This window comes from Marmota marmota, unplaced genomic scaffold (assembly GCF_001458135.2).
Source record: "Marmota marmota marmota unplaced genomic scaffold, marMar, whole genome shotgun sequence".
Classification (NCBI taxonomy): Eukaryota; Metazoa; Chordata; class Mammalia; order Rodentia; family Sciuridae; genus Marmota; species Marmota marmota.
In genome coordinates this window covers 5,536,309-5,551,248 of record NW_026000103.1, presented here as the reverse complement: position 1 = coordinate 5,551,248, position 14,940 = coordinate 5,536,309, and the positions used below count along the sequence as shown (strand labels likewise).

Sequence of the window (14,940 nt, the reverse complement as noted above, 5' to 3'; positions counted from 1 at the left end):
CCCCTGGTACCCAAAAAAAAAAAAAAAAGCAATGCATATGCCTGGGGATGTGGCTCAGTGGTGAAGGGCTTGCTAAGATAGCAAGGCCCTGGGTTCATTCCCAGCATAGCCAAAACAACAACAAACCAATGCACAGTTCTGTTTTTAATTTAAATATTAAGGCTCAACAGCCTGCTGCTATATGAAACAAATACAAGCCACACTAATTTTTTTCCCTTCCCCCATGGAAATAAATAGTCTAAACAATTCTTTGGTAATTTGCAGTTTGTCCTAAACAGTGAGGCCACTGGCTGTTCAAAAGAACTACAAGGGGTCTGGGGTTATGGCTCAGCAGTAGAGCACTCGCCTTGCACATGCAAGACTCTGGGTTTGATCCTCAACACCACATAAAAATAAATGAATAAAATAAAGATATTTAGATACAACTAAAAAAAAATATTAAAAAAAAAAAAAGAACTACAAGGAATAAGAGCAGCCAGAAGTTATTCACTAACTGTGCCTTCAAACCTATTATTTTTCTAACTGAATGTTCTTCCAAGAAGGAAAAAAAAGGTTCAAGCGGGGGAGTATTTTTAACAATGACGCATGCATAAATATCACGGACTATAAAACTTGACTGGATACAAGATTATATTATAACCAGTTAGGTGTGAATGGAGGAAGGGGGGAAAAAAAGACTTGTTTGAATAAAAAAATAAAAAATATAGGTAGGTAGGCTGAGAAAGGAGACAGAGGAGAAATAAAGAAGGAAAGACAAGAAGACTACAAAAGGAGGTAGAGGGCCAGAACACAGAAAAAGAAGTCTAAAGCACCTAGAAGGGTGGAGGAGGGAAGAACATTGGCAAGGCAGAGGTTGAGACAAGAGCTGGAGGCAACCCTGACAATTTTCCTTAGCCTGTGGTCTCAACATTTATCTTATCATTTCTTCTTAACTTCTGAGATTCTAATTGGTGAATCATGATTTGAAAAATTAAGGGTACTGTTAATTAAAATTAAATTGCTCAACTTGGTTAATCACATATATAGGGAATCCCAGTAATATTATCTTGAAATTTAACATTGAGATTAGCATATTCTAGTTATTTGCCTCATTTCAAATGAATCTTTTTCTAATTATATTTAAAAGAAACATCCATGTAAATATTTCACTGAATAAAACAAAATTGAAGTCCTACAAAACTACATAACATGACAATATTTGAGCTAAATATGGAAATTAAAATATATGAAATAATCAGAAATTTTCTAATGATAAAATTTAAAAAGACGTATTTCTTAACTAAATTTTAAAACTGACCTACAATAAGGGGTCTCAACCAAATAGGCTTATAAATATTTAGGTAGGAACACATAAATTAACCTATATGACATTAAAGAAATGGATAAAACAATGTTTCATCTAAAAATAAATTACCCTGGACGAAGCAATTCTAAGGCATCTGTAAATCTGTTACTTAGAAATAAATTCAATGCCACTGCACATTCTTCTAGGCCACTCTTGAGATCCACTTTGGTTGATGATGAACTAAAGATCAAGAAAAAAAATACAAAGAATTTTTATCAGTTTTATTATTAGCACACTTTCCCAGGGAATGCGTATGAACTTTGGAGACAGAAGGCAGACTGAAATTCTAACTCTACAACTGACTAGTGTAGGGGCAAAGGGAACACTCCCTCTGTCCTCTTGTAAATGATTTTTAGGGGAGATGAACCAAAGAACAGAGAATAGCCTGAGACAAAGTTCTTCTGGGTTCTGAGTATGGTGTCCTTCTTTTCTGCTAGTTAATCCTCCTTGACTAATGAGGTTATTGGGAATGGTGGATGCCATAGCAATGCATTTCTTTCTAGAAGAAGGAGGGACAGAGTGGGGGAAGGTTAGCGAGACCCTGGTTCTGAGTCTGCTACTTTCATTCAAAGCATCCAGCACATCAAATTGCCACACTTTGGAATACTGTTTTCTGAGTCCCAAAACTAACTTTGTCTGTTACATCCCTGAGTCTCAACTTTTTTATGTGTAAAATGGGAAACACCAACCTACTTGATAGGCTGCCTTGAGGATGATATTAATTGACAAATAATGATCAGAGTAGGCACACACACACACACACACACAAAAAAAAAAAAAAAAAACCCTGACAATTCACTTGGACCTACAAAAGTCCAATGAGTAACTAGAAGCAGGATTAAAAAAAACTTGGCATCTCTGCCTCCATTTTTGCATCTATCTCCTTTACTCTGAGTCTCTTTGGACTCCAGAAACAACAGATCTTATCAATAAACACAGTGTGATGAGTGGAAATTCCACCCCCCCCAACCAGGAAACAGTAGCTTTCTTACAGGTTCTGACAACCACCACCTACCCACCCGCCAATCCTATAGGGACCAACCAGAACACAGTTTGACCAAGACTGCTTGACCTTGCATACTTCTGACTCCACTTAACTATGTAATATAAAAGCTGGTGTCAGTTTTCCTGAAGACAGGGCTAAGGGCACTGGTCCTCTTCTCTTCCTGGTATGGCTATCCTAATTCCTGAGCTGGGAGTGGTGGCACACACCAATAATCCCAGCAATTTGGGAGTCTGAGACAGGAAGATTGCAAGTTCAAGATCACCCTCAGCAAATTAGCAAAGCCCTCAGCAATTTAGTTAAACCCTGTTTCAAAATAAAAAATAAAAAGGACTAGGAATGTAGCTCAGTGGTAAAATGCCCCTGGGTTAAATTCCTGCTCCTGCCTTCCCTTCCCTTCCTTCTTTTCTTTCTTTCAGTATTGGCAATCAGAGCTCCTAGGGGAGCTGCATCACTGAGCCCAGTCTTGTCTTTTTTTTTTTTTAAGACAAGGTCTCCCTAAATTGCTTAGGGCCTCACTAAATCACTGAGGCAAGCCTTGAATTTGCAATCCTCCTGCTTCAGCCTCCTAAACCACTGTGATTATAGGCATATACTGGTCCCAGCTCATGATTCCTTCTTGTTATTCACGTCTCACCTAATACACCACCAACAGAGAGTGGCTTGGCTGAGCCCACCCCATACTCCAGTTTTCCTTCTGTACCACTTAGTCCAGGATCTTGTGAATGTAGTATTTGTGGCCATAAGATGCAAGTGCAAGGAGACTGTTTTAGTCATTTCTGTGTCATCAGTGTCTTTGGTGGTACCTAGAACATGCTCAGTAAATATACTTGAGTGGATAGGTTCCTGTTCTGGGTAGAAATAAAAAAACCTCCTCATACTTAGAGCTTAAAACACCTTCCTTCTGGGGCAAAGCAGAAAGGAGACCAGCCCTTGATGGAGGGGTAGCTGAAGAGCTAAGAATTGATGTGCCCTTAAGTTTCCAGAGAATGAGAAGATGAAATTACACTATGGTGTTCACAAGTCTCTCACAGAAAGATTTTTTAAAAGAAAGTTATTTGACTCTCTCATAGCAGTCCACCACCAAACCGTGTCAGTGTTACCTTCTGAATGTACCTTGGATTTATTCGCTTGCATCTCTATCACACAGTCCAAGTTAGCTCCTATGTCGCCTAGTGGCTGCAGAATTATTTTCTCCCCATCACCTACCCCTACTGCCCCATCAAATGTTTACCTAGAATTCATTCAATGAACACTTATGAAGTATGTGCCAGGTACTCAGCACTGGCAATACAGCAATGAACAAGACACAGTGAATCCTGGCTCTCTGGGAGAAAGGAAGGCAGACTTACATAAGCAGACCAATAACTAAGATCATCTCAAATTGGGATAAGGAGTTTGGGATAGAACCTAGTTTAGAGAATGGTGTGTGTGTGTGTGTGTGTGTGTGTGTGAGAGAGAGAGAGAGAGAGAGTCACAGAAGGTTCTCCAAGAAGGCAACATCCAAATGCTGCACAATGGAATCAGCCATGGGAATATTTAAGTTAGAAACAGAGAAAGGATTCTAAACAGAAAATGTGGAGAGTAAGATCAAGAACAGGAGAAAATGAGTGCATAAAAGACAAAAGCCAGAAACAACAGAGGCAGCGAGAATGGATTTTATTCTAAGAACCAAAGAACATGCATTGCCTCAGAAATCTCTACTCCTTTTCTAATCAACCCTTCCCTTTAACTACTAGGCTTTCCAGTTTTACTTCTCCCTTATCTCTTCATCTTACTCATACCATTTCTCTATAAGGTTACAACTCATCCTTTATCCTTTGTCACAAGGAAATGGGCTCCCTGCCAAAAAAAACAACACCTCTGCATCTCAGCTGGCCTCTGTCATCTGGAAGGACACATTATACCTGTCCCGGCTTAGACAGATTAAAAACCAGATCACTACCTCCAAACACAGTAAACACAGCCCCTCTAAGTAGTGATTACGAGATTCACCTGGAATCAATACACCCTGCCCCTGCAAACACACACAACACTAGTGGTACCATGTGTTCACTAACCAGGACTCCTCTCAACATCTCTTAGGGACACATTTTCCTCTCCATATGTACTGCCATCACCTGAATTGAGATGCCTGTCACTTCATTACTGAATTCTGAATACCTGCCTGCTTTGATTTCATGGTCCTCAAAATTCATCATGCATTGGACTCACCTGGAGAATTTACTAAAATATACTACTGAGTCCTTCCCCCAAAATTTTTTTTGGTAGTGCTGGGGATTGAACTCAGGGCCTTGTGCACATGAGGCAAACACTCTTGGGGTAGAGTGCTTGCCTCATGTGCACAAGGCCCTGAGTTCAATCCCCAGAACCACCAAAAAAAAAAAAAAAAAAACTCTTAGGATTCCCATTCCTATGGGTCTTCCTTTCCTTATAAAGACTCTCATGTCATATTTAAAAAAAAAAAAAAAATAAGTAAATCTGTAAGTTTTCTTCTTATCATGAGAAGGCAAATGGGTTCCTGAAAGGTGTGTTGCCCAGAAATGAGAAAATTGAGTGACAAGTTGCAATAGCTGTCCACTGCCGGCTATAGAACCAAGGATATGTACCTTTACATCAAGGGCACCTTGGGTATGTACCTTTACATTTTAATAAATGACAAACTGAAACTCCCCCACTGCCTGCCTCACAACCTTGTGTTGAGAAGCAAACAGGTATCTGTGGAGTGAAAAGTACCATGAGGTAAGGCAATGTTATTTTCTGTGCAGCCTAAATATATAAGTACCATATGTACATAATTGAAGTCTGAAGCCTCACACTACTTTGAAAGTGTCTTTTTAGCTGCTCCACAATGTGTTTATAAGTGCTTGCTTTTATTGGTGCATTAGAAGGCCTACTGATTAAAAGCCAGTGTGGGAATTTTCATTATTTGTGGGGTTGTTTTTTTTTTTGCAAACATTGATCCTACAATGGAAACACCTCAAAACTATTTCTTATATTTCACCTTCACTTCTTCCTTTACATCTATCTTTTAACTCCTTCTCTGACCACTTCCCAACTCAGAGACATGCACAGATTTACTTATTTAAAACAAATCCAGCAAGAAAGATAACTTTCCTTCAATCTTGGCTCTCTCCTACCACACAACTTCTCTGTGTAGTTAGGATCTTAAATGTCCCCATAAGGCCCATGTGTTAAAGGACTGGTTCCCAGGGAGGTGCTGCTGGGAAGAGGTAGAGCCTAGTGAGAATCTGTAGGTAATTAAGGGTGCCTTTTAAGGGGATTGTGAGAATTTCAGCTCCTTCCTCACTCTCTTTTGCTGCCTGAACTTTTCTCTTTATAAGTTTATTATCCCAAGTATTTGTTTTAGCAACAGAAATCCTTTTCATAGGCAAAAGCTTCAAAAAAAAGTTGACATCTAGGATAGGGTTGTAGCTCAGAGGTAGAGCACTTGCCTAGCATGTATGAGGAACTGGGTTTGATTCTCAGCACCACATATAAATAAATAAAAAATAAAGGTCCATTAACAACTTAAAAAAAAAAAGTTGACATCTTCAGCTGCTACAGGCTGGCACTGTCCCGACTTTCTAAATTCCCTCCAAGATAAAGGTATCTGATAAACTGACTACAAAATGCAAAGGACACTTTTCAGCCTAAACCCATGCAGAATTCTCTGCTGACAAGATTCCAGAACTCACCCCTTCCACAAATTCCTTGCCTGTCCTATGGCAACTATCTCTGTAGCTCCTGCTTGAACTCTTCGTTCCCTCAGCAATCCTTTACTGTCTGTGTCTTATAGTTCCTTCCTCCACCCAGTCCTTTCTTTTTTGTTTTGCTTTCTCTTAATAGCATTTGTAGTTCATGACTTCAACACTATATACAAGCTAAAAGATTCCCAGTCTACAGATCCAGCACAGTGCTTTCTGTGCAAAGTCCAACTCTTATCCATTACTGCCTTAAGTAATTTTTATTTATTTTACTACAGCTTTCAAACTCAGTGTTATCATTGGTGATACAGTACTTACCTAGGAAACTATCAAAAAGATTGGAAGAAAACTATGAGAGAGAAAATTTTATTTCTGGGGAAAAAACAAACAGATTTCCATGGGGACATATAGAATAAAAAAGTAATGTGGGAGGCTGGGGATATAGCTCAGTTGGTAGAGTGCTTGCCTCACGCACACAAGTTCCTGGGTTTGATCCACTGCACCACACACACAAAAAAGTAATGTGGGGGGTCTGGGGTTGTGGCTCAGTGGTAGCACACTCGCCTTGCACGTGTGAGGCATTGTGTTCAATCCTTAGCACCATCTACAACTAAAAAAAAAATTTTTTTAAGTAATGTTGGAAATGAATGCCTTAAAGACATTTATTATTCTCAACTTTTTTCCCACTCTTCAACGCCTTCCACATATTAAGAGAAATTGCTGCCCAAGCACAGTGGTGTCCACCTATAATATCAGCTACTTGGGAGGCTGAGGCAGGCGGATCAATACCTAGTGAGAATTTATCTCAAAATAGAATAAAATAAACTTCTGGTAATGTTATAATTATATCAAGAAGCATATGGCTAGGAAAAGACTGGAATGAAATATAGCAAAGTCTGATAGTCTATTATAGTGGCTGCAATTATAGTTGATGTTTCTCATTTCCTCCACCTTTCCCAATTTTGGCAGTGTGGTTATATTATTTTATAATAGAAAATAATCATTAAAATTTTGAAAGATTAAAAAAAAAACTCAAAAGGAAGTTGTGCCCCCAGAAGTTGAATTTAGCTTTTTGGCTTTTCTATAACACTGAGTCATTCAACAGTTACATATCCTCTTCTCTAATTTGTAAAATGGCACTGTAATTACCTAAGACCCTCCCAACCTCACTGGTTTGTTGAATACAAGGCACCTCGGGAATATCAGAATTATATTATCTAAAGGTTAGACTATTTCTTCCCTGATCCCCCAAGAATGCCCACACACTCTTCTAACCTGCTCGAACTTGATGTTCCAAGCTGTCTGGATGCCCGTTTGGTATCATATGATGCAAAGTGAAAGCTACTTGTTGCCATATCTGGTTGAGGAGACCTGTGAATTTAAAAAGGCAGAGTGAGTTTTTTATTTTTTTGTCCTGTGAGAAAAGTCTATAAGAATTCAAGTTCACAATGTAAGCCTTTCAATTATTTTGTACATATCACTTCCATTCTCATCACTTTTTGAAAATCTAGTAACACAAATCTACTGCCATGCATTGAATATTCCTGAAATATGGCCCCAACAGACTGATCTTACTTTTCAATTTATTCTAATGCACAAAAGATAAATTGAAATCTCATAGCTTTCTACTCAAAGACCGCACTGTATCTTGTATATACCCTCCTAAATCTTTTCCCAAGTAAATCTACTCATTATATTTTTTTAGAGAATTTTTTAATATTTATTTTTTAGTTTCCGGTGGACACAACATCTTTGGTTTTTGTTTTTGTTTTCTTTTTGTATGTGGTGCTGAGGATCGAACCTGGGCCGCACGCATGCCAGGCGAGCGTGCTACCGCTTGAGCCACATCCCCAGCCCTACTCATTATATTTTTAATAAATTGTCTAATTTCCCATTCTATATATACCATAGCAAGCTGAAGGAACACACAGGTGAAGACCAATCAAAATCTTAAACTTTATTGATCCAGAGATACCCTGTAGATACAACTAGGGGACAGGTCCACTCAGAGAAGGAAACTTACAGAAAGTTTCAGAATAAGCCCTGTCCTATATTATAATTGATGCCAATCTCTTTCAGCTTCCACTCACCTAATAGCACACATTCCAATAAGAAGAACTACAGTTATCAACAAAAGGGGCAGAACAAAGGACTACTGACTGTGCTAACTTTATGGAATCTTTTTTTTTTTAATTTTAAGATGTAAAATGCCCTCAGTAAAAGTGGAGTATGATTATAACCCACCTTTCACATTTTCCAATTCCCTATAATATTTTATATTCGATATAAATCTTATCCTAGACATATCAAATTCCCTAAATTTTATACATCAGTCAAGGAAAGTCAAGGATCTTCTTAAAAGGATAGTTGTACGTGGGGTCGGGGAGGGAAGAAAGATCCACAGATGAAGGTAAATGTAGTTTGAAAGCTTATTCTCCAACATAAAAACTTTTTACTAGTAGAAAACAGAGAGCATGTAAGACTGTAGAGAAGTGTTATGATTTTGATCTGGACTGTTTCCCCCAAGGCTCCTTTGTTGAAGACTTGGTCTATGATGCAGCAATGTTCAGAGGCAGGCTTTAGGGAAGTGATTGGATCATGAGAACTCTGACTTCATCAATGGATTCATAGCTGAATGGACTATTTGGAAGGTAGAGAGAACTATGGGAGGCAGGACCTTGTTGAAGAGAATGGGTCCTTGGGGTATGCCCTTGGGGACTATTATCTTGTCCTTGGCCCTTCTCTCTTTCTCTCTCTCCTTCCTGGCCTCCAAGAGGGGAGCTATGCTCTGCCACAGCTTTCCACCATGATGTACTCCCTCACCACAGGCCTAGGAACAATGACATCAGCTGACCATGAACTGAAACCTCTGAAATTGTAAACCAAAATAAACCCTCCCCCTTTGTCTTTCACAAGTATCATCTCACAGTGACAAGAAGCTAATTCAAGCAAAGGCTGGAACTCTGCAGCACACACACGACTCACAGGAGAAGCCCCCAGGAGAGTCACAGACATATGGCTATGGGTGCTGAATATGCCAGAATTACTCCACCTGTCTCAGTCACTGTGTGGACTTAGTTTTCATTCTTATGTTCCTCAAACAGGACTCTCAACAAACAAGCAAAGTATAGGCATTTATCTCCACAGATGCACTAATGTACTGCAACTCACTGTGGCGCAGCACCTGCTTCTAAAGCTATACCCTCTGCAGGTCAGTCAGGTGCACCTGGATGGGCCACTCACATTCAGCACACTCACAGTTTGTTTAGATACAGATCTAACTCATTCATTTAAACTACAGTATGGTATTTCTCAAGAACCTATTTTCCCATTTTATTTTTTATAAGAAATGTTTCAGGACAAACAGAGAAAATGAAGAACATGCAGTATATCTGGAATCCATTTTTGTGTACACTGTGAGCTAAATTTAACCCTCATCCAGATAGACTATTAATAACTAATCCTTCAGCTTCCTGTTAGATTAGAAAGAAGACAAAAGTCAGACTGCATGTCCTCTCAAAGAGCACTGCCTGACAGGCTCACCCAAGAAATATTTTGTTCTCTAAGGGATTTACCTCTGACTTGCTATTTACATTAAGAATTATACTCTGTAAAATGAGATGTTAAATTACAGATAATTTTGGTCTGGTAGATATGCAAATAATCTGTCCGAGGGGGTTATAGTTTTATTGCTGTGACAGAGAGAAACTAATTTGGGATCTAACAAACCTTATTCCAATGCCTTCTCTTCAGATGCCCAAATATTCTTAGAACCAGTTTCACAATCTTGACGATTTCCTCAAATCTTTCCATGTGTTGATTTTGTAATTATTATTCTTTGACACGCTGTGTTATTCTGTACTTGCTGACACAGAGCAGGTTCCCATGTGTAAGCAAGACAGTTTCTGGGTATTCTCTTATTCCACACACATACCTGCCTCCTTTCGCACCAGTCACAGTTTTCATTATCATGGCTCTCTGATAACTGTAAGCCAATGGGAGCAAGTCCTCTACTTTATTAAATAAGCTTTTTGGAGGAATGAGACCATTATTATGAATCTTCACTTTTTTTTAGTCGTTTACTTATTTGTTGTGCTTTTTATTATTTTTTCTTATTTTCATTCTTACTTATGAATTTTAGAATCAGTGACTGTAAGTTATGTTATTGGGGAATTCTGCAGGGAATTGCTGTCTTTACAAGATTGCTTCTTCATATTGCTATCAACACATATTGCTGTGATTTGAACATGGTTTGAAGTCCCCTATGATTACAGGCTCAGTCCCAAGGTAGCACTGTGGGATGTTGCGGAACTTTTGAGAGGTGGGACCTAATGGGAGGTCCTTACTTAGGTCAAGGGGGATGTAAAATAGTTCAACTGCAACCCTGTGAGCTCTCACAGGACCACTGTTATCAAAAGAGAAAGCCTCGCCTGCTGGTACTCTGTCTCTGCTCCTGTCAGGATGTGACTGTTCAACCCTTCAGAAGCTCCCCACCACAATGTGCTGCCCAGCTGCTACCCTCACCACAGGTCAAACCAATGGGCCCTCACCCTATCTGATCTTGGACTTTGAACCTACACAACTATGAACTAAATACACTTTCATTTTGACTCAATTACTTTGTTGAAGTAACATAAAGCTGACTAACATTTATTCAAGCCTTATTTTCTTGTTAAAGGTTTTAGTATATGCACACTGCACTGATGATAATGTATCCTTACAAAACAGCCATGTTAGATTCTTATATTGCTCTAATTTTAGAATCTATACCATCAAAATAAGCATAGTCATTAAAAATTTAACTGAAAAAAAAATAATTGTTTGTTCTACTCCTGAGTATAATCTGAATATTATACTCACATGTTGGGAGGGGATGTATTTTTTTGTAGAGAAAAACAGTATTATTTGGTTGATAAAGGCTAAACAAAGTAACATATTTCAATTACAAATATTATTACACTAGAAAATATGCCCTTTTTTTTTCTTTTTTGGTACCATAGATTGACCCCAAGATGCCTACCAACTGAACCACATTCCCAGTCCTTTTTATTTTTTTATTTTGAGACAGGGTCTCATTAAGTTGCTTAGGGCCTAAGTAAGTTGCTGAGGCTGGCTCTGAACTTACAATCCTCCTACCTCAGCCTCCCAAGCCACTGGGGTTATAGGCATATGCTGCCACATTCAGCTGGAAAATATGCTCTTATTTTAACTACTCTAATTATTATTATTATTATTATTATTATTATTATTATTATTATTATTATTATTTAGTTGTAGATTAACAGAATGCCTTTATTTTATTTGTTTATTTTTATGTGGTGCTGAGGATCAAACCCAGTGCCTCACACATGCTAGGCAAATGCTCTGCCACTGAGCTACTGTCACAGCCCTTGACTACTCTAATTGTTTTTGAAAAAGTTTAAATGGCTTGAGATAAAATTCACATTTAAAGATTACAATCATGGGCTGAGGATGTGGCTCAAGCGGTAGCGTGCTCGCCTGGCATGCGTGCGGCCCGGGTTCGATCCTCAGCACCACATGCAAACAAAGATGTTGTGTCCGCCGATAACTAAAAAAAAAGTCAATATTAAAATTCTCTGTCTCTCTCTCTCTCCCCCTTCTTTCAAAATTCTTTAAAAAAAAAAATTAAAAAAAAAATAAAGATTACAATCAGTATACTTTTCTTAATGTAGTCACATAAGTTTGCAACTATCACAATATAATTTTACCATCTGTCACCCAAATGTGTCCATCTATTAGCAATCACTCCATTTTTCCTATTACCTCTAGTCCTAAACAAACACTACACTACTTTCTCATCTCTAAATTTGCCTTTTCTGGACATTTCATATCAAAGGAATCACACAATATGTGGTCTTTCATAATTAATTTATTTCACTTGGTGTGTTTTCAAGTTCATTTCATGTTATAGCATGTAATAATACATCATTCCTTTTTATTGCCAAATAGTATCCCATTGTTTATATATACCACTTTTTGTTTATCATTTCATGATATGTGGATTATCTCCATTTTTTGGATATCATGAATTCATGTACAAGTTCCTGTATGAACACAGAATCACTATGTCATATGGTAACTCTGAAACTGAAGAATTGTCAAGACTGTTTTCCAAAGTGGCTATATGATTTTATATTCCCCCCAATGCTGTATGAAATTTCCCATTTCTTTGTATCTTGGCAAATACTTGTTATTATCCATTTCAGTGGCTATGGTGATATCTCATTGTGGTTTTAACTTGCATTTGCCTAATGACTATTAATGCTAAGAATCTTTTCAGGCACTTATTAGCCATTTGCGAATCTTCTTTGGAGAGACATCTATTCAGATACTTTTAGCATTTTTAATTAGATTATTTGTCTTTTTATTATTGACCTAAAAACTGCTGTAATTTTTAATCACTAGGTAGAAGAACTATTTTCAAATGAAAAGATCACAGCTATCTTTGCTTATACCTTTTCTCTCAATCAAACCATAATTAACAAAACCAATTAAAAGTTAAGTTTCTCCCCCAAAATCCAACACATCATGTCATATTCCTGTACAAGAAGATACAAGCTAGCCCATTTAAAAAAAAAAAAAAAAAAGAATGAAACAAGTTTTCAAAAGTTAAGAAAAATATACTTAATGTTCAGCAAACTTTTTCATCAAAGTTAGAATTTCTTCCTAGGGGAAAAAAGGAATCCATGTAAATAGGCCAAGTGACCTGCCCTGGGTCACCATTTATACATCTCACAGTCTGAATGGTATCCACTGAAACTCCCCTGGAAATCTATTGCTTAATATTACTTATTAAAGAAAACTGCTCACCAGCCCCAAACTCTGCCCATTGGATGATCCTTTCAAACAGCCATTCTCATGGCCAATGGTCAGAAGGGAGAGATATTGCTGCTGATGATGAGAAAGTAAGAACAGTGCAGAATTCAACAGATACCCTGCCATGCTATTTTACTGTCAACCTTAATACCATTTTACCTGGCTTATCACCAATGCTATCAGAATCAAAAGAATATATTCCAACTTTTTATCTCTGCTCTGATGGTGACCCTTTAGAAGGAAAAATTTAAAAAGCCAAGAACTGTCAAAGGGCAATATAAAGATATAATTGTTCTATTAAATGAGAAATTTATTAATGTTTTCTTGAACGAGAAATGGCAAATTGATAAACTAGATAATCTTGCCATAAGTAACCTATGGTTGACTTACTACAAAGCTTTCCTCAGTCAAAACTATAAAACTTAATATAACCTTTAGGGCTTGAGTAGGTTGAGATTTGCTGTACTTATCTTATGTTTTCTCAAATTTTCAAAAATGATCATGTACTGTTTTAATCGATTTTTAAAAAAAAAAAAACTATATATCTTGAACAATTTAAGTTAAAATTCAAGAAATATTAATTTAAGAAACTACCTTCTGATCATCTTCTATGTCACACATAACTCAAAATGGTTCTTCTAAAAATATACAAGAACAGCATAATTTATTATTTTTAGTCCTTTCCACATGAAGAATTCAGAATACATCATTATCCAATGTGTTTCCAAAGTTATTTTAGAAATTTTCCAAATTTCCACTACTTTAACAAGTTGGTATTTAAATGGTGTAGTTTTCTAATTTCTCCTATTCTATTTCCTACATTGTTAACATACTTCAGTGCTATTTTAAGTTTTAAACTATAATAATTCTATTATCATATTCCTGAATTATTCTCAAAATTATTACTTTATATATATTTACCATCTCAACCAGGTCTTGAATGTATCTACCTTTGATGAAAATTAGCTATGATTTATTCTTTATTGAAGGAACTGCCCACACGGGAAGCTAAGCGGTGACAATCAGCAGGCACCATCACAAGTTCTCTAAAATCAGCCTCATTCACCATCTCTGGAGATCAGGAAAATGTAATACATGGAACCTGTGTGAATATCAGCAAGGTATCTGCCAAGTGCCCATAAGCCCTATATGAATGAAAGGGAGTAACAGGTTCATACATACACAGTTCCCCACTCACCCATGTAGGATACTCCAAAACAATGCCTGAAACTGCAGGGAGTACTGAGCCCTATATGTGGGTTTCCTATAAATATATACCTATGAGAAAGTTTAATTTATAAATTAAGCACAGTAAGAAATTAATAATAACAAAATAGAATAATATAAAATTATACTTTAATAAAGTTCGCATAAATATATGTAAACCTATGCACATACATACATATAAATTCCTCTTTGGACTCTAGTTATATTTTCAGACCACAGTAGACTGCAGGAAACTGCAGATAATAGAGGACTAACGTAAGCAGACTCATAACTGTTTGAATAGCTTTACTCAAAAGGTTCTTCCCTTTATTCTATCCTGTTTCACATTTTTAGTAGTAACTGGGATTAAAATAGAGAAAATAAAATAAACCACTCTGCAGAAACCGATGAAGCCGGGAAATACAGCAGTAAATGAACCCTAATCTAAAAAGATAATGCTCTAAATGGATTGGTTACATTTAACAGATTAAAATTTAATTTTCATTCATAAACATTTCAGAGCCCCATATTACAGGCACTGTACCAGGTGTTAAGACATATAAAATCATCCTGTCTCTGCTCAGAAAGATGATATCTGAGTAAGAATAGATTATAAATTCCTGAATTTGAAAGATCCAACTGAATAAAAGCAGGATAAAAAAGATGTGACTTAGCCCCTCTAAGAGATGTGAAAGTTGCGAATTACTTAAAAGTAAAATGATGAACACAACAGAATGTTAACTCTGATCCAACTTAACTGCAGTATTATTAGAAATGCAGTGTCTGAAAGTCGGGCACGGTTTTTACGGTGGGCACACCAGTAATCCCAGAGGTTGGGGGGG

General features: G+C 37.2%; 1 protein-coding gene across 6 annotated transcripts in view; it reads right to left on the bottom strand.

Moving 5' to 3' along the window:
• Window positions 1-14,940, bottom strand: part of Ttc39b (tetratricopeptide repeat domain 39B) — a 121,056-nt gene that overhangs the window by 38,808 nt on the left and 67,308 nt on the right. For all 6 annotated transcript variants that reach the window (XM_015502584.2, XM_048783939.1, XM_015502583.2 and 3 more), the window contains 2 exons: window positions 7,331-7,426; window positions 1,415-1,525 (listed from right to left, as the gene is read on the bottom strand). In XM_015502584.2, the coding sequence (XP_015358070.2) occupies window positions 1,415-1,525; window positions 7,331-7,426 (207 nt within the window). The remainder of the gene's footprint in view (window positions 1-1,414; window positions 1,526-7,330; window positions 7,427-14,940) is intronic.